The following is a 21,257-nucleotide window of genomic DNA, read 5'->3' as shown; positions in this document are numbered from 1 at the left end:
AAGCTTTCTGTGGGGACTATAAAATAGAAATTAACTATTACAATGTTAAGATTCAATATTCAAGGTCATTAAGATAATTCTCTAAGAAGCACTATGTGATGTTTTTACAGAAGGCTGCTTATTATTCCAGATGCAGTTCTAAAAGCACAATTTAGTTAAGAAATAAGGATAAAAATCAAGACTTCTTTATTACATTATGTATTTTTGAGAGTGGAAATCACACCTATCTTGCTAACCATTGCTAGCACCTGGCATTGTGCCTGACAGATCTTTTGCTAAATAAAGTATTTGTTAAATTAATTATTGTAAAAAAACTATATTTTTACACTGTTATATATAGTCACTTTCTCATTTCCTTGCTACCACACCTAAATAAATAGTAATATAGTATTATCAGAAAAACTTTTAATAAATCATTTTCCAAAAAGTTAATGGTCGCCTGTAATATGTATAGTACTTTATCAGGACAGGGAATATATAATTGATTAAACATGATCTCTTCCTTCTAGAACTCTTCATCTAGACAGATCTTTAAACAGCTATTTAATGTGATGTGTTATTGTATTGAGACATTATTTTGTTGAAAGAAATAAAACTCTGAAGGAAAAATTTGAATTATTAAACAAGTAGGTCATTGACAGAGAAACTGTTCTCAGAATTAATGTTCAATTGAATTCAACTAAATTCATCACTAAAGGTTATTAATCAACTAGTATAGAGTAAAGTAATAATCTACCTGATAGTTGTTTAGTTACCCTGAAATCAACCTGTTTCTCATTATACACCTCACACATCTATAAAACCAAAATAATTAACTACTGTGAAGTAAAATTAGCTCAAATAATTTAGAATAATTAATTGTGATGATACAAAGTTGTATTAAATAGTTCAAGGATTTCATATCAATAAGCCTAACTGAAACTATAAAATACTGTATGGTATTTTGTCCTATAACACCTGGTAGCCCTACAAATAAATTTAACATATTGACTAAATTTGTTTTAAACTTATTATTAGTTATAGTATCAATATTTCCTAAAAGAATTTCTGAAGCTTGTTCTTAATTGCCATCGTCCATCATTTAAGTAGTAAGAAATACTGAACGACCTTTGACTTTTCCTGACGTGGATGCCTGTGACATGCCTTTGCTCACTGTGCCCATTACATCAGCGATGAGTCTGAACAGAGTACTGTGGAGCCTCTGGTTTTAAAAATAACCTTATCTAGTGTTAGAGATACAATCATTTCAATAAGAATTTTTCCAAATATCTTTAAGAATAATGAGGCAGAATAAGTAAAGGGTTATTATTATAAAATTTTTTGCTAACATTTTTGGAGGTTTTACTCACATTGCTGTTTCCAAACACATTTAGTTTCAAACCAAAATTCTGACTGGAATAATCTATTGTTCTATTTTATTTTTATATTGTAGATGTTGAGATATAAATATCTCTAGATAGATATTTTAGAATTTAGATTCAGTAAATACCCTTCCCTTTGAATATTTTTCCCTAAAAACAACTATAGAAAAGGAGTTGAGGAGTAGTTATCTTAAATATATAATGATACTGTTAAACATAGATAGTCTGTTTCAGTTTCTGCTGCAAAACAAACCCCTCCAAAACTCAGTGGCTTGAAACCATCATTTGCTTAGTGTATAGTTCTATGGTTTGGCAATTTGGACTGTATTCACCTGGAGTTTATCTGCTGGTCTCAGCAAGACTCACTCATGTGTCTATAGTCACCTGCCAGCCAACTTTGAGGCACTAATGTTGGGCATCAGCTGGCTAGTGCCTTGGGCTACAGGACAGATGAGCCACGTGTTTCTCATCACCCACCAGGCTAGTCCAGATTTCTTCATGTGGATGTCTCAGGATTCAAGATCCAAGAGCAGATGCATCGTGATCCCTTAGGCCCAGGCTCAAACTTGCTTTTTGTCATTTCTGTCACATTTAATTGGTTAAAGCAAGCCGTAAGGCCATACCAGATTCAAAGGGTGGAGAAACTTCCTCTTGGGAGTAACTGCAAAGTATTATGACCATTCTTGCAATCTACCATCATCTATTTTCTGTCCAAAGTTTTTTATATTTCTCTAACTTACAAGTCTCATCCAAGAATCCAGATTTCTCATTCACTCGTTTTTAATTGCTGTTTGTGTTAGCTTTGACTGCAAAGCAAACTCAACAAAATTTATGACCCAACTCCCTATGTCAATAATTTGATCTGGACTCAGTTTTCTTTCCTTTTTTTGTTTTTCCTTTTTTCCTGCTGTTCTGTATTGGACTCATTAATGCAGCTGCCAAGTCAATTAGGAGTTGTATGGGAGGTAGCAGCTAGGATGGCATGTCTCTGCTCCATGTGATGTCTCACCTTATCGCAGGGTACTCCGGCTATGCCGCAAGGTTTTCACAGAATTCCAAAACAGCAATTTCCAGTGCACACCCAATTTCGCAAGCATATGTTTTTCCATATTTAATAATGTCTGAACAACTAGTACAATCACTTAGTGTGGCACAGGAAGTGTAAGAATGGGTTATCCAATGGTAGACCCAGAAAGTCATGAATTACTTTGGAGCCATTGCTGCAACAACCCTAGCACACAATTTAAACAATTATCAGTGTCAAACAATCCTTAACTTCAGTTATGGTATCATTTTAAGACTAAACTAAAGCTGATTTTGGATGTAGTCATATAGTGTTATGTATGGAATTAAATGAGCATTTGGAAAAAATAATGATTTGCCTAACACTAAAACTCAACATGGGCTGTCACTAGCAATATGAACTATGTAAACTGCTTTGAATAAATTAACCATGCACTATCTGAATTGACTCTTATTTATTGAATTAAGTAAAGACAGTAAAAACCCTTGATCTGGTTATAGACGGTCATATTTCCAATTTATAAAGTTTGTGTTCTTTTTTTCAAAATATTAGGATATTTAGAATTTTTTAATGTTTTATTTTATTGATTTTTTAGAGAGAGGAAGGTAGAAGTTAGGAGAGAGAGACAGGTACATCTGTTCCTGTATGTGCCTTGATCGGGGATCAAACCAGCAACCTCTACACTCTGGGTCAATGCTCTAACCAATCAAACTATTTGTCTAGGCCCAAAATGTTAGGGTATTTTAATCACTTTTCTTATTAATAAAAATTTGGGGCCCTGGCCTGTTGGCTCAGTGGTCGAGCGTCGGCCTGGCGTGTGGGAGTCCCGGGTTCAATTCCAGGCCAGGATACACAGGAGAAGCGCCCATCTGCTTCTCCACCCCTCCCCCTCTTCTTCCTCTCTGTCTCTCTCTGCCCCTCCCGCAGCCGAGGCTCCATTGGAGCAAAATTTGCCGGGGCGCTGAGGATGGCTCTGTAGCCTCTGCCTCAGGCGCTAGATTGCGGCAGAGCGACGCCCCAGATGGGAAGAACATCGCCCCCTGGTAGGTATGCCAGGTGGATCCCGGTCGGGCGCATGCGGGAGTCTGACTGCCTCCCCGTTTCCAACTTAAGAAAAACACACACACACACACACACACACACACACACAAAATTTTGGAACAATTAGAAAAAAATTTATTAACATAGAAACGTTTTTTTTCTTAAAAATGAATAAATGAATTGGATTCAGAAAAATAGCATATTCTGAAGACAGTTATATTTTCTACCTTATTTATTGATCTAAAGTAATCCATGTTAAATGTCTCTTCCAAAAATTGGTTGTCATGATTTCTGTGCTTTAATTATATTTTGATATAAAAAAAGCAGATTTATTGATTAAAGAACTTATGAAAATAGGTTCTGGATGTATCTAAAAGAAACATAAAATATACTGAATATTTCATATCCAAATGGATTTATAGGTTCTTTTAGCCACGCAAAATGATTATTTATAATATATGCAATTGACAGTGAACACTTACCTTGATGTTTCTCCATGGTAACCATATATTTTTCAGCTCTAAATCAAAGTCAGCTTTTATTTTTTTACAAAAATGTAGTTAGATTTTTTTCTGCTTATATAAATAATACAAGCTTATTGTATTATAGATCATTTGGACATACTAAAACTAGAAAGAAGAGAATGAAAATCCCTTGAAATTTCTCTAATGAAAAATAACCACCATTAATTTTTATAATCATATTTTCATGCATCTCTTCAAGCATGCATGAATAAACATTACACAACTAAATAATATCATTCATGCCGCTTTTATTAGGATGACTTTCCCCTAAACAAGTGTTTACCGCATCTTGTTAAGATTGTTAATATGCTAATGTATGTTCTTCTATATTTTCTCTGTTCTAATGTAATCCTGGGCATATTTATATATATCTACAAAGATATTTTGTCATTATTTTAGATTAAAACATTTTTTCATACTTTTTCTGCATCTCATTATTTTTATTCAATAATCTTGAAAATTTTTTCATGTCACTGGATATAGCTCTAATTTGTTCTTTTCAGTAGGTACATGATAGTTTATGGTATGACTATATCTCTTTTTAGCCATTTTCCTATTAAAGATATTAACTTTGTTTTCTGTTTTGAGAGATATATAAAAAGTGCTACAGCAACATCTCTCTACTATCTACATCCATGTTTATCAACAACTTTATTTCTATGGGATTGATTCCCAGGAAACGATTACACAGTAAATGAATAAAACTATTTGTAATTTAGATAGATACTGCTAGATTTTTTTTTTCAGGAAATTACATTATTGGATGACATCATTATATAATAAAAGATTAAGAGACTGGGTGGGGCGGCGGTGGCCAAGAGTTTTTGGTTGAGCCTACTTTTGTCTCTACTTAGCTGTATGACTTCTAATGATTCATTTCATCTCAGCACTCATCTGCAATGTGGAGAGGTTAGAGTAGATGACTCCTAATGTCCTTACATAATTTTAAAGTTCTAGGATTTTAAGTGTTATATTAAAGACTGACAGCTGTCAGAATGGAAGAGTGTTAGAGGCTGGGTGAAACAGGTAAAAGGATTAAGCAAAGGAAAAAAACACACACACACATAGACACAGACAACAGTCTGGTGATTACCAGAGGGAAAGGGGACAGGGACAGGTAGAAGAGGGTAAAAGCAGGATAGACAGTAATGGACAAAGACTTGACTTGGGGTTATCAACACACAGTGCAGTGTGCAAATGATGTATTATAGAATTGTACACCTGAAACCTATATAATTTTATTAACCAATATGACTGCAATAAATTAAATTTAAAATAAAAAATAAATGTTATGTTCAAAGACTGCATCAGGAGAAATTCTCCAAATATGGCATCCAAACAATGAAATCATTTAAATATTTTTAGTGAACAGTAACCATTTTTTTTTCAGAGACAGAGAGAGTCAGAGAGAGGGATAGATAGGGACAGACGGGAACAGAGAGAGATGAGAAGCATCAATCCTCAGTTTTTCGTTATGACACCTTAGTTGTTCATTGATTGCTTTCTCATATGTGCATTGACCACAGGCCTTCAGCAGACTGAGTAACCCCTTGCTTGAGCCAGCGACCTTGGGTCCAAGCTGGTGAACTTTTGCTCAAACCAGATAAGCCTGTGCTCAAGCTGGTGACCTCGGGGTCTCGAACCTGGGTCTTCTGCATCCCAGTTCAACGCTCTATCCACTGTGTCACTGCCTGGTTAGGCACTCACCATTTTTTAAGAGGGTATTTATGGTTCTAAAATCACATTGTTCCCTGTTGAATATTTCATGCCTGCTTGATTCATGGAAGATATTTCAATATCCCATGATGTCCTTAGAATTGGAAAAAATTTAATGCAGAAGAAGTTTCAAACATAAAAAATAATCTTAAATAGGAATACTTCTCTTTGAGAATATATATGGTATCTTGAAAAGTTATAGAATGTTCCTCTAAAGCTAACTAAAGATTTCCTCTTTAAAAGAAACAAAATTTTATAAATAGAACAATGTCCTTTTTTTCTGGGTAAGGGTTTATTTAGCATCCCTTATTTTGTGTAACCAGCAAACACACACAAAAATAACTCACAGTAATGAAAAGTTTAAACCCTATCAATATGAAATCTTAGAAAAAACTATGTGTGCATGTATGATTATTGGTGTTGGTGTCAATTCAAAGATATACTGCTTTAGAGAGTTTTATAAATATGTTTTTGAAATATCAAAGCCGTGTTATTATATAGTTATAGAAGAGTAAAGAGAGGTAGTAGAAAATGACATCACAGATGATTTTCAATTTCAGTCTGAGTAAACTGTGATTTTTTATACATAAATTGGTGAATTCTTTCATAAAACTGCAAAGCCTTGTTATTGAGTTTTCTGTAACAAAGTGTCTTGACTCGTTTTCATATTGTCAGTTGGATTTGACTGAGATTCCTTGACCTTGAACTTTTCATAGTTGGCTTTTGATTGACACATTTATTCAATTTGACCTTTTGTTTTAATGGGACTATTCTTCTGTTTGAATCTTCATCGAAAGATTGCTGTTGTCACCTACATTCTCAGCAGTATTTTGAATAGTCTTCTCTGACATTGATGTGTTTAAATTCCCTATATTTTTAGTGTTTTTATATTGATGAGAATCTTCATGACTGAATGACAGTGTTTAAATGGATGCTGTGACCCAAATTTCCTTCTTTATTACAATAATGTACTTTTTCATTCAGAAACTTGTTCCTAAGCTTTAATATCTATCAAATTCAGTTCAACAAAAGAATACTCAGTATTTGGTCCTAAAGCACATAGTTGAAGTAATACAGCTCCTTGTTGAAGATTACATGTGTTAAAAAATGTTTACTGATATTGCAAATAAAATGTAAATACCTAAAAATTTTGATTTTGATAAAGAACTTGAAACAGCCAGATATTTATGGCAACTTCATATTTAGACATTCTTATATAAAATTAATTATTCCATTTGAAACATTATGTTTTTGCCTAAAAGGTTAGGTATAAAAGTGTCTCCACCTTCTTGGTTAATTTTTTATTTTAAAATGTTTCTAACACACTTATTTCATGCAACCATATCCTTTTGCATATATGAAGAGGGTCCTATGTGCCATACACTGTGCTAGGCAGTGGGTAGACCACAGTTAAATAACAAAAATTCAACTGGTTAAAATTTAAAGATCTTATTGGCATATTGAATACTTTTTTAATCAGGCAGCATTCCATTTAGCAAATAGAAAAGAGCTCTGAAGAGATGTACAAAATGGAAGACTTTTATAGGCAAAGGGGGAAAGAGTGGATGGATTGTTTCAGTGTTGGGTAACCTGCCTATGGAGATGGAAGTGGGCTGTGAGGCGTATTAGCTCACATGTGCTGTCCAGGGAGATTACATTCTTAGGGGAAGCTGAGTTTGCAGCTGGGATAGGTATTTTAAATCTTATTTTGATGATGTTTGTTTAGCACAAGTGACTCCCTTTGGGGCCTATTGTCTCTTTTTTAACATCATGTTTATAAGAATGAAGTACAAATATTGTTGATATAAGAATGAAATGTAATTAAAAATACATTTAGGTAATATTTATCCAGGGGACTCCCCTGGAAGTCCCAGTAAAAAAAAAAAAAAAAAAGACCCTTTTTTTTCCTATTTTTTTATATCACAAGAAAATAAAATGAGAAATGGCTTATTTTTCAACCCAGCAAGTTCTGGGTTGGAAGTATTTGCTCTAAATTCTTCCTGAAAATGAAGTTCCTCTTTTAGCTCAGGTCACTACTCTCATATGCTATCACAGACAACAAACAGTCAGTCAGTAGTCACATTTTCATTCTCCCTATAAATCTCCTTCATTGGATCAGAAAGTTCATTAAGTACCCTTTCTATCTTCCACCTTACCACAGACAAGGTTTTGCTAATTTTTTTTTGCCAGTTCATAAATTAGGTACCCTTTTCTTCAGCCTTGAATTATAATCTCCTTAATGTTTTTTCAGCCTTTACTAACAATTTCTTTGGATTCTTCTCCAAGTTGGACTGACGGCCTGGTGGCTGTAGAAAATGCCCTTACAATTTTATTGTAAACAGAGCTTCTTACATTTTGTTGTAGGTGACTGCACACTAGGGAGCTTTACCCTGGGGACATCATTTATTTGGTAACACCCTGGATTTGATGTTTGCTGAGGTCATTTTGTAGGTTACTAGTCCTTGACCACTCGGTGAGACTGGAAATGAGAAGTAGATTTGTTTTTAAATCTAGAGTTCTGGCTTCTTTAGATTCCCTTTACATTCTGGTAGAGAAATGAGTGATTCTCTCCTTTTAGCTCTTCTCTCTGTTTATACTTATTACACAGCTAAAAGAAACCCATTGGCACTTTCAATTTTCTTGCTGAAAATATCCTTAGGCAAATTTAATTTATTCACTGTGAATAATGTATTGTTTACATCATCTGGGGTGGCAGTGTTGTCAAACTTTCCCACACTACATAAAAGGTCACCTTTTCTCAAATCTCCAATAAAAAAGTTTTTCACTGATCCTCAAAGCCCTTATCAATAGTCTTCTTGAAGTTTCAGTCAAGATGGTAGAGTAAGTGGATGTTCTGTTCACCTCTCCCCATGACATCAGAATTACAACCAAATTATAGAACAGTCAACCTGGATAACATCTAATTAGAAACTAACTGAACAGAATTCCTATGGCTAAGGATATAAAGAAGCCACATTGAGACTGGTACAAAGAGTAAAATGGTCTGAACCCACACCTACCTGTGACAGTTGAGAATCTGGAGAGATAGCTCAGCTGCAGAGGTGCCCCCCTCAGGAGCCAGGAGTCCCAGTCCCACACCATGCTTCTCAGTCTGGAAAACCAGTGCCAAGAAGAAGAGGCCAAATAACATCTGTCTATAAAAATTAGTTGAGAATCCATCCTTCAGGTGAGAGACAGAAAGCTGCTGGAAACCCAGATGTCTTCTTAAAAGGCCAGTGTACAAATGCTTTTTTATAGGCACTCACCTTGGGCTCTGGTGAAGGGACAGTGGCTTGGGGTGGGGGTTGAGGTGAAGAGTGAGTAGCATCAGAGTCATACAGGGAGAAGCTGAGTGGTGTGGCTGCAGGAGGGACAACTGCCATTATCTCTGTGTTAAGCTACCTTCCCATGTGGCCAACAGACCCCATCTTTCCTGTGTTGAGTCCCCCTACCCCATGGCCAAATCTGAATCTTTATTCACTTGGGTAACTTTAAAAGCTCCACCCTGATAACTTCCTGAGTACCTGTCCCACTGCAAAGGTCTTCAGGCCCTAGCCAAGTGGTAGCTGGCCTCTGTATATCGTGGGCTCTGACTACCTCCCAATATACCCCTTCAAATATTGTACCATCACATTGGAGATCAGGTTTGTATGTATATGAACTTTGGAGGGACAAGAACTTTCAGTCTATAACAGACCCCTTTTATCTTGGTCGCTTACATTAGTCTTAGATAAAGGAATGCCTGTTTGCTGCTCTACCTGGGAAAAGATAGTCAATGTACATATGATTAGATAAGAGACATCTTTCAAGAATCAGGGCACAAACATACCACCTAAGTCTGGCATCCACTGACATGTTAAATATCACACCCTCTAGTCCTGAATGTCTATTTGGGAAAGGACAGTAACCTGATACATATGGCATGTTATCATTCATTCAGTGTTCTTTCTATATGCAATTTTTGTTATCTGGGAAATAAATATAATTTAACATTTGTATTTTTAAAGTTATACTAAAATTTAATTGTAATTGGTCCAGTATATTCTTGCTTTGAACTGATTTACAATGTTCAATCTTTATTGTAAACAAGACAGTGGACTGATACCATAATAATTTCTATTCATGACTTTGTGCTTATAAAACTAACTTATCCAGTTTGAATATACAGCCATTCTGAATTCATCAATAAGTCATCAACATATTTTCCCTCTTTATATCACCAAGTAACAGTGTTTCTATATTTTTCTTAGTAGTAAAAAATACATTATTAGAATATATATTAGAAAGTAAGTACCAAGGTCCCAGTAATGGGATATTAGAATAATTTTTACTCATTTTTAGCCTCAGTGAATTGTTGGATGCATCCAATATTTCACCAAAGAAGACATAACTGTTGTTTAATAATATCTTGTCTACTATTTTCTTTACTGGTAGCAAAGTAAAGTCTTCAAGTATTTTGTCTAGTATTTTCTTCATTGATAGCAATTAGTATTTTTATTCACATAATATCCAATTAGTTGAGCAGTCAAGTTAATATCAGCTACTTTCTTTAAAAATATATTACAATCCATGTCATCACGAATGTAAATCCCATTATATAAAGATTTGAGAAAGGCTGTAAAAAGAAAAGGTATGTAGATGTATATTATTTCCATATTGTAAGATACTTTAAATAAATTACCCTGTGGGAAGAAGAAATACTGTTACCAGGAAAATCTTTTAACTACACAAGATTTTATGTCAACATAAATCATACTTAATAAATTATGTCTCTTAGATAATACCCAGTTTTTCATGTTAAAAAAGATTTTTAAAATTATCTCTCATGGAATCTATGTGCCATATTACTTAGCTTTATGTAAGGGGAATGGTTTCTATGTCTGTTTGTCGGGGGCTGGGGATACTGGATGTACCCTGTGTGAGCCCCTGAGAAAGTGCATAAACCCTAATGAGGCCATGGAAACTGCCAGCAGGCTGCACCCTTCAGCATCAGTCCACCATTTTCGAAACGTTCAATTTACCCTGTTGTTAATGATACATTTCCCGAACATTCTGAGAGTGCTTACTAAATCTTGGTGGGGAAAACAAAATGCTTTAAGAGTAACTTATACTTTTGAAGCATTTCCAGGTCATTCATATACATACATTGTTTCATTTGATTTTCCTCAGGTCCTGAGAAAACAGTTGTAGCTGTTATTACCCAAAAAGAAAATTCCTTTCCCATAGTTGCAGAGCTTGGAAGGTGCTGAACCATGGCTAGAACTCGGGTAGTGCTCTGAGTGCATGGTTCCTGTAAGAGAAAAGGGTTGACGTGTATAGAAAATAAAACTAGGTACTTAGAAAACTTAAACGTTGATAACCAGTTTGTTGATGGAGTGAATACCACTTAAAGAAATATTCCTCTTGGCTAAGATTGCAATTACAGTGCCCTTTCACAGATAACACTTATAATTCACTGCTCTGGGCTTTCCTTGCATTATCACATCGAAGCTATGAGAGAAACTCAGGGCAGTGGAGTGATTTTCACAAGTTCAAAATTTAATAAATGATAGAGCAGGGGTTCACAGAACTCTTTGTCATTTCAAAACCTTTATGTACTCTTTAAGTACTCTTTTCCACTGTCTTCTTCCATAGTCTTTTCCCACTTCATTTCCTAACATCTTTGAGATAAAAATCAAAAGAGGGGAAGGAGGAGGTCTTGTCAGGCACAAAGAAGGAAGAAAGACATCCATTAGTTTACCCAGTAATTATCGTCTGTGTTAACTACCTAGCTCAGGTCTTAAAAGTCAGCCCGTAGCAGACTTCCAAGTGTTCTTGGGAAGACTTCCAAGAATGTCAAGTGCTAGTTCAGAGGCGTGGTACAGTGCTAGTGAACCATAACTAAACAATGTCAGAACTAAAGAAGCCTTAGGAATGTCCAGAAAGGCTTTAGCAAGGAGAAGTTTTTTTGAGCTGTGTCTGAAAGTATGTTTTCAGGTAAAGGAGAAAGAACATCTGCAACAAACGGCAGGTGGAGTTATGGGAAGGATCCCCGAGTACAGGGAAATGTGAGATAGGTGGTAGAGAAGCCCAGGATTCAGTCATAAGAGTTGAGAGTATGCTCTGAGGAGCCTTCTGTGTTGAAATAAGGAAATCAGACTTTATACTTAGGGCAGCAAAAGCCAGCAGACACTTTAATTAGAAAAGTTAAATGAGCTTTCCATTTCTAGGAAGTCTTAACTGACAGTATTATGTTCGATGAGCAGGACACTTAGTCAAAGTAAAAAGCCAATAAAGAATGGGGCCTATAGAATAATGATATTTTTTTGTATTATTTCAAAGTCATAAATAAAAGTTACATAACCTGGCAACTGCTCTAATGAAACGCTGTACCAAAAATATGTAAATGACTTAGCCTCGTTGCTGGTCTCACAGAGAATGAACATACATTTTTCTTAAGGAGCCTCATATTTATTCATTCAACAAATATTTGTTGCTCTTTCACTGTGTGGCATGCACTGTGCTAGATGCACAATGCTTGAAGCATTGTGTTAATCACCCATGTGGGAAAGTGTATTTGGAGCAGCATGTACCATAATATGTTCATAAAGCCAAAGAAAACAGCAAAGATGGGACATAAAGAAAATGTCAAAGAAAACAAGGAAAGAGAGAGTAACTCCTGAGAGAGAAAAAGTGAAAATGAGGTTTAAGCCTAGGAAAGCAAGCATCTGCTGTAAGTAACCATTTCATTAAAAGTGCACTTAATTGCGAAGGTTCTCTCTCAGGATCTGCGTGCTGTGGGCTGAGATTAAGTGTAATGGGCTCCCACGTGAATTCTCCTCATTACTTCTCTTGAAAGATCAGTAAATCTACTGAAAGGGTAATTTAGGTTTAGTGTTCACAATCCATTCATTTTACTTTTAATCTTCTCTGTTTAAAATTATAAAAATATAATGCAGATATAATCCAAACGAGCAGGGATAGGCTCAACATGAGATGATTTCAACTCCTCAGATAGTCTTGGTATTGATGAATATGCAATAGGCTGTAGATGTTTTATTCCTGATAGATGGTGGCAGGGCTTCAGCCAGTTTATAGGGCATTGCACACTGTTAATTGCAGGAACCAAGTTAAAGGACGTCATGGGAACTGTAACAATGTGCCTCACCCTCCTGACTTCCTTAGACCTTTATGTGATTTTTAATGAAGGCTCCTCTTAATCCCATTACATTTTTATTTCAATATAATTCAACATAAAGGACAAAGGTTTAGGGACTCTTGTCCAGGACAAAAAGAAATAAAATTGGAAGAAAAGGGTCTGGAAAATAAGACAATTACATAGTAACAGGAAAGTGGTTTTACAAGATATTTTCTTTTAATGTGAGCCTGAATAATGACATATAATCAATGCTTTCTCTGCTATTAAACTACCACCAGTTTGTTATACTAAAAAACAATAAGCAAATACAAACCAACAAACAAAGAAACAAATAACAGCAAGTTCATTCTTTCAGAAGCACATTTCAGGAAATAACAGAGCCCTCTCTGATTTTCTGGGCCTCTTCTTGGCTTTTCTATTAGATGTAGGCCCCATTCTGGGCCCATAATTTTCATACTGATTCCTGATTCATTTAATTGAATAATTAAATGAATTATTAGGAGAACCTCTTAGAAATCCAGGTGGAAAAGGAGATTTTCAAATCTAAGATGGGTCCATACTACATAAAGTTGTAAATATAGTGAAGCACATTTAAACCTTATTAAATTATATTGATTTGAAACTCAATTATGGCTTATAATGTTGAAAGTTTGCTTTTGTTTCCCCATATGAGTAAAAAAGCATTAAAGTGTAAATTTTCTTTTCAGGCTTAAAAGAAGTGAGTACTTACTTCATCTAGTAGAGATGAGAAAATGACATTTTAGAGTAACTATTTATCCTAAAGAAATTAGCAGTGTAGGACAGTTATGGAACAAATCTCACTTTTCTTGAAATAATTGTTATGACATTTTTATGCATTCTCACCATGAAGCATTCCCTTATAAGTGACTAAATTAGAACATGTTTTGGGGTTTTTTGGGTTTTTTTGGGTTTTTTTTTTTTTGTATTTTTCTGAAGCTGGAAATGGGGAGAGACAGTCAGACAGACTCCCGCATGCGCCCGACCGGGATCCACCCGGCACGCCCACCAGGGGCGACGCTCTGCCCACCAGGGGGAGATGCTCTGCCCCTCTGGGGCATCGCTCTGCCGCAACCAGAGCCACTCTAGCACCTGGGGCAGAGGCCAAGGAGCCATCCCCAGTCCCTGGGCCATCTTTGCTCCAATGGAGCCTTGGCTGTGGGAGGGGAAGAGAGAGACAGAGAGGAAGGAGGGGAAGGGGGTGGAGAAGCAAATGGGCGCTTCTCCTATGTGCCCTGGCAGGGAATCGAACCCGGGTTCCCCGCACGCCAGGCCGACACTCTACCGCTGAGCCAACCGGCCAGGGCCTAGAACATGTTTTAACAATTATTTCATGAGAGGAAACTTCAATACCCTTAAAAGTTCTTATCATAAGACTATTAGAAAGGAAAAACAAAACAAAACAAAACACCACAAATGAAATTCCAGAAAGAAATGGTCTAAAACATAGTATACAGTTAAGTAATTAATTTAGATGCTAAGGAATAAATGCTAAGAGGGGAAAAGGAAAGTTTTTCTAGAAATTCCTTTCATTTTCATATAACTCACCAGTCTATATCAAAGTAAATTCAAACAGCTAATCTATTAAAAAATCATCAGAATACAGCCCTCCTAGGACAAATGCACTATTTTTTAAGATAATTCACCCATCCCATCAAAAACACGAAAAGATCTCTAATCTGGGGTGCTTTTCTATAGCTTGCTTTAAACATTCTTTCACATGCTCCACTACTGTTAGAGAAAAGTGCTGAGTTCTTTGAATATGTCATTTCAAGCTGCATGCATCTACTCTCATTCCAGTCAATTGTTTTTGATTGCAAAATGGAAACTGAAAAGCATATTGGAGTTTTGCGTTATTGTTATCTGAAAAAAAACAAAACAAAAACAACACCTCGTGAGTGAGGGATGGTAAATACCAGATTTCACATAATCACAAAAAAGAAAAGACAAGATTAAAGAAATGTAAAATTTGTACCAATCATTCCATAGTGTAGGTGGGATCATCCTTGATCCAATAAACTGATACGTCTAAAAGCTACTCTCCCTGGTACTTACGGCTCTCCTTAATGGCTGTGTTCTTCAACTATGTTCTAATCTTGCTCCCAAGAAGAATCAGGTGTTTTGAGACCCTTTACTGCATTGATTAACAGAAACATAGGCTGACTTACTCCCTGATGGTGGTGGTTATGTGAGGACTGAGTCTTTGTTAAGTAAATATCCAATAGCGTTGGGATTTTTTACCTAAACACTACCTTATTCTGTTGCCCATGGTGTACTTACAAAAAAAATCATTCAATAACGCCACACAAGAAAACCTTTTGACCCTTATCTTTTCATAATTAATTTTCACAAGTTGTTATCCTTTGCAAGACCACTTTCTTGCCACAAAAATAGGCCCGTCTCTGAATAGCAAAGTAATCATTTCTGCTCACTGATTATTTTTCTATACTTTTAAAGATCTGAAGTTGTGTGCATATTTAAATATTTCTAGAATATGTAGTTGCTAAATCATGATATGCAATATAAAATGTTCAACCCCTGTATCAGCAATTGTTGAAAACATGACTTCCATGTGTTCCTTAAAATAGGGCATGTTTGATTTCTGAATTGTTGTCGTTTAAATTGTAAGGCCAAAAATGGGCCCTTTGACTGAATATGCAAAGTTCCCCTTAAACCACCTTGAACTAGGCAGATTTGCAACATTTTAAACTGGCACTTCATCCCTCTTTCAGCAAGCATCCTCTGCAGATTTAATGATCAGGAACATCCTTCTGATGCATGCTGGGAGATATGGCTGCAGGGTACAGACCACAGCAGACAGTGTGTCAGATGAGGCAGAACTTCTTGTTAGGGGTGAGTATGCTAATAGTGCAGTCTGAAGACATGATCACCATAAATTATCATACAAAGGAATTTAAATGCATGGACTTTGAGCACATCAGTACTGTGCATTTTACTTTCAATTTTACAATATATGTCACTTTTGCTTAACCTTTTGCCTTTGAAAATATTACATGGAAAACTGCTCCTTAGTAACAGACAAAACCTACAGATTCAACTTCAGGGTCCAAAACACTGTAAGTAATAAGTGGTCACTAAGTGTTTAATCAACTTAATGTCAAACAGAAATTTTAAACAGTTGAGCCACAAAGACCCTTGGATTACAGAGATAAAATTTCTTTGTGTTAATATGTGTTTTTCAAATACAAACCAGTGGAATCCCAAGGCATGGTTTTTCCTCCATTGACTTCTAAATTCTACTTCCAAAAAGAGGAAACAGCATGCTTAATATGGTGGCATTTACAACTGTTAAGTGACAAGAGATTTTTTTAAAAGTCTAAAAATGCCAATACAGTCTTTCTGTGCAGAAATAACAGTTAAGTGGTTTCTAACTATGAACCAGGCTGCCAAATTGTACAACCCTATAAAGCTACATATTATTTGAATTAAGTAAATAACAACAGCAGCAATTTATTTTAACACATTATTCCTCAATATTGAAATGCAGCTCCTTCTTTCCCTTTTCTTATTTCTTTTTTTCTTCTTTTTTCTTCTTTATCCTTTCTTTTCTTCTTTCTTTCTTTCTTTCTTTCTTTCTTTCTTTCTTTCTTTCTTTTTCTTTCTTTCTTTCTTTTCCTTCCTTCCTTCCTTCCTTCCTTCCTTCCTTCCTTCCTTCCTTCCTTCCTTCCTTCCTTCCTTCCTTCCTCCCTCCCTCCCTCCCTCCCTCCTTTCCTTCCTTCCTTCCTTCCTTCCTTCCTTCCTTCCTTCCTTCCTTCCTTCCTTCCTTCCTTCCTCCTTCCTCCTTTCCTTCCTTCCTTCCTCCCTCCCTTCCTCCCTCCCTTCCTTCCTTCCTTCCTTCCTTCCTTCCTTCCTTCCTTCCTTCCTTCCTTCTCTCTCTCTTTCTTTCTTTCTTTTTCTTCCTCTCTCATTTTTCTTTTTTTTAGCTTTTTATTGAGATACAAAGTACTTAAAATTTTACAAATTATAAGTGTATACAGGTGCACAACTCAAAGAAAATTACAAAGTCAACACACCATGAAACTACCACTCAAGACAAAAACTAGAACATATCAGAATTTCACCTAGTGCCTCTCCATTTTTTATCTTAAACATTACATTTTTGTCGTATAAGTATTGCATGCTTAGATCCCTTGCACAATCTCTGCAAATAAAAATGTCACTATCCATAGCAGAAATTTATATTTTAGAGTATCTTGTCTTTTATTCAGTTGGAGTGTTTTCCAATCATAATTTTAAAGAATTTATCAATAGTATTATAAAAACATTGAGCAGAAAATATAAAGCATATAGTAAGTTTTGTCATGTATTTGTTTTAGTCGTATGTATCATCAATTTTTGGTAGTGTATCCATCACTGGTCCAAGTAAAATATTGTTTTGAAGCAAGTGTGTACCTGGGTGAGCAGCAGCTTGTTCATTTTTTGTGTGTTTGTTTCTGATCAAAAGGTTGTGAATTTTTCTACAAATTTATATCAAGAATGTATATCTATATTACTTACTACAAAGCATCAACTTGTCTAAGGGCTCATACTCTCATTATAGTCCATGTAGCTAAAATTTTTCCTTTATGCTTTACAAAGTTGCATGGCTCAAGGAATTGCTAACCCCACACTGCAGTCGTATTTATAGAAAATTGCTCTCTCCTCATGCTACCGTCTGTTTCAGATTATTTGTATTTATTGTGCAACACTTGCCTAGTAATTTAGAATGATGCTTCTCAAATGGGAGCTTTTCAAATGAATAGCACAATTTGAGGTATATAACGAGAAACTAGATATTTTTACAGGGCTATGAGGGGCAAATTTAAGTGGCAAGCTAACATTCTGCTTTGTGAGTAAAATTAAACTCAACAGGGTTTAGAACATAATTCAGGTTCAGCTTTTTCGTGTTCTGCTCTTTTAGCCTTTGGCTTTATGCCTGGGAGATGATAAAAATGCATAAAATTTGGAATTATACTCAAAAGCAATTTCAAACAGGTTGCTATTATCTGAATATTCATGTAGCATTCAGCTCAAATTTTCATTTGAAGTAAGTTTGATCAAGTTGCCAATTTTTATTATATATTTGCATTACCTTCTAAAATTAGTAAAAGTAACTTTCTTCTCTGCTTGGTTGGTCTTAACAGATTTAAAAAATGAACTAAGCATTCTGATTCTTTTTATTTTTACTATATTTTTAAAGTTAGGAACTCCTGGTAATGGAAGGAACTTGGATGTTTGAATATTGCTGTTTTTAATGTTGTCTTGTTAAATAAAACTCAAAGTAATTTACACTGCCGTTTTTTTTCTCCCATTTCCCTATTCGTTAGTTTGTAAAGTTGAGGCATACTAATAGCATAAGCCCCATAGGACCAAGACTAAGCATTTTAGATGGAGTTTTTCTAATGATGGCTACAATTCCAGCAACAGAATTCTGAAAGCACTCTTATTCAAGCATGTGTCACAGAAAAAAATGGGAACAAAAAAGACAATTCTATTATCCATCTTCTTGTAGAATGCCGTCATTGGATTGCTTGAGCAGTCCACTCTGCTCAAGGCTGAGAGTTAGGAACATTTTGGGTGGCATAGAATATGGTTTTCTAACCCTGTAATTCTATTTCAGTGGAGATTTGGGGAGCTAAAAATCTATATTCTTCTACATTGATGAAGCTACTTTTTTAAATCTTCTTTGCCATTAAAGATAGTCTATGGATTTTTTTTGTGCATCGCACCATATCCTGAATTCTTTACCTTGTCCTCCAAGCACACTAGGTTGGAGCTCGGATGTGTGGCCCTATGACCTCACCATTGTCTATTTATAATATGAGTGTTCCTGACCAGTAATGCAACCTGCTCCTTCTGCCATTCACTACTTTAATGCTATCTGTCCCCCAAATGCTTGTTTCTACTGTTGCTTTACATTGCTTGTGGATGTCAGTGCTATTACTCATCACATCTATCCCACCATCATAGTCCAAAAATGGAATGTTCCCATAAGTAATCATCTGAAGCATAAAATTGCTTGCTCTCATATATTTAATATTCAGTGAACCAGCATTAAACAAGCGTCATGAATAATTTGGAGAACGATAACAGAAGTAATGAATATGTTCAAAGAAATTATTATCCTAGAATATAAAAAGAAATTAAAGCCACACCTGAACATCTGTGCACAATTTAAGTCACTTATTCAAATGTGATAGAGCAACAATAGAGAGAGTAAGACAAGGCTATGCTATAGTGAACCTCTTTAATGATAGATAGAACTGTACATGTTCTCCAAAGTAAAGGAGATAGACCATTAAGAGATAACTTCACTGAAGAGGATACAAAATGTGTAAACAACTGATACTTCCAAACAATATGAGAAGTGATCAAGCAACATATAAAAGACTTCAGAGACAAGAGTGTTTATTAATTTTGTTTTATAAAAATTATCAGAAATATCATATGTTATCCAAAGTGACTATAAGGAGAGGAAACTATCTTCATTTAGATAATGAATGTGTGTAGCTAAGCTTCAGTAATTGGGAGCCAGAGCAGGAACTCTTGTCAGTTCTGCCCAGAGACAGAGGAAACAATAAAAATTTTACTATTTCTCAAAAGTTGTTTTCTAATTCATATTACTCTGCTTCTTAATACAAAATAGTAGGTCAAGGAACTCTTGGGATAGTGAAGGAAGTATCAATCTCATGGTTCCATCTGAATGCATAGCCTATATGTCCTCTTCCCCCAAAACTTTATCAATTCTCATTTCTTGAATTACAATTTCCAAGATCAGTCTGACGTGTGTGAAATTGAATTTGAGAAGAAAGGATCCATCTTGGGATGTAACTTTGTTGAGAGATATCTAACTGCTTTTAACAATTCATCCCTCCTTCCACACATTACTTTGTATTCAACTTGGAGTTCAACCTGTCTTTCAACCTTACTTGAAACTTTCCATCAATTCAATTTCATTCTTTCCAAGAAAGCTTTTTTTCCTTGAATATTTTCCTTTAGTCTCTCCCAGTTCACTCAGTCGTTTTTCACAGACAAGCAAAAACTATTAAAGTTTGAGTGTTTTGTCAATTAGAGACAAATTAGAGAAGTCAAAAACTATTTTGTTGATAAATTGCTATTCATGTATTCGCTCACCCACTCACTGGGCACCAGCTCTATACCAACAACTGAGCTTAGCACTTGCAGTTAAAAGATGAACACATCAAGGTCTCAACCCTCTTTGTAGCTCTCTATCTACTAGTCCACTGGAGTAAGAGGAACCTTTGGAAAAGTGATGAGAAACACAAAGAAGAAAGCTCTAGGATAGCTTTCAGCCTTGCAGGGGAAATAATGAAATATAGGACCAGGTACATAACTTGTGAGGCCTGATGCAAAATGATAATGCAGAACCCTTCTTCAAAACTTGGTAAGAATTATAAGACAGTGACATCAGAGCATTAATCCAAGTATGGGGACTTTCTAAGATAGGGACCCTCTGCCAGCCCTGTGTAGCTGTTAAAGTGTGTATTATTATACAGGGACAAAAGGACTTTAGTAAAGGGAGGGGATTGATTACAACAAAGTTGTCTAAATCTCAGATTTCTCATATGTCAAATTAGCATATTAGAGGCTTCTCAGAGGTTTTGTCTGCTTTTTGCACAAAAGACTTCTTTTATTTATTATTCTACCCCATGAGTTTTATGTTTTGAAAGGTTTTGTTTATTGTTTGGAAGTAAACACAGTTCACATTCCTATTTTAATTCTCATCAAAAACTCATATCATTATAATGTAGCTGGTGTTACCAAACTAGATAATTTAATTCCAGCCTATAGCAAACAGAATTTATAGCTAGTTGTGAAATGTTATCTGGTTTGTTTTGTTTTCAAATAGCTGAAAACAACCCAAAGATACCAATTACTACCCGATGGAAACCATTTTAGAACCTTTGCTTAAATACCTTCTAGATTCTAAGCTGTAATTTTCAGTAATTTTCACTAGCAAGAGAGGAAGAGAGGAAAGTTTGAGAATTTCCTGCTTTCTGCCCTTGAAGGATGCAAGTACTGTCACTTTACCAAACAAATATAAAGGGCACCTCAAGCTCAGTGAAAACCTTGAACATATTTTCAAAACATGTTTATTTGAGAATGAAGGCGGTATTGATGTGTTTCATCTTTCCATCTCTCATAACACCTGCCTCCTGAACCAGGTAGATTCCAAATTAATATAAACATCGATTTTTAGCATCTGACCACTTTAGAAAGTTTCCAAACTTTAAAGTGCATAAGTATTTAACACAAGTAGCATTTGGAAGATAGATTTTGCTTAATTTTTCTTTCCCACTTTTGATCTAATATGCAATGACCTTATACTTGGAGTTTGCACAACCTTCTTATGGTGGAATAATGTCTTGAATTCAGTCTCTAGTGAAATAGAGTCAGTAGGCACAAAAAGTAAA

General features: G+C 35.4%; 1 protein-coding gene across 2 annotated transcripts in view; it reads left to right on the top strand.

Annotated features, from left to right (window-relative positions):
- The window catches only part of CNTN5 (contactin 5), a 1,332,234-nt gene that overhangs the window by 1,181,100 nt on the left and 129,877 nt on the right, over nt 1–21,257 (top strand). For both annotated transcript variants that reach the window (XM_066253673.1, XM_066253671.1), the window contains one exon: nt 15,555–15,675. In XM_066253673.1, coding sequence (XP_066109770.1) covers nt 15,555–15,675 — 121 coding nt within the window. The remainder of the gene's footprint in view (nt 1–15,554; nt 15,676–21,257) is intronic.

Source organism: Saccopteryx bilineata, chromosome 1 (assembly GCF_036850765.1).
Source record: "Saccopteryx bilineata isolate mSacBil1 chromosome 1, mSacBil1_pri_phased_curated, whole genome shotgun sequence".
In the NCBI taxonomy this organism is placed as follows: domain Eukaryota; kingdom Metazoa; phylum Chordata; class Mammalia; order Chiroptera; family Emballonuridae; genus Saccopteryx; species Saccopteryx bilineata.
The sequence above is the reverse complement of the archived record's forward strand: the minus strand, read 5'-3'. Positions and strand labels throughout refer to the sequence as shown.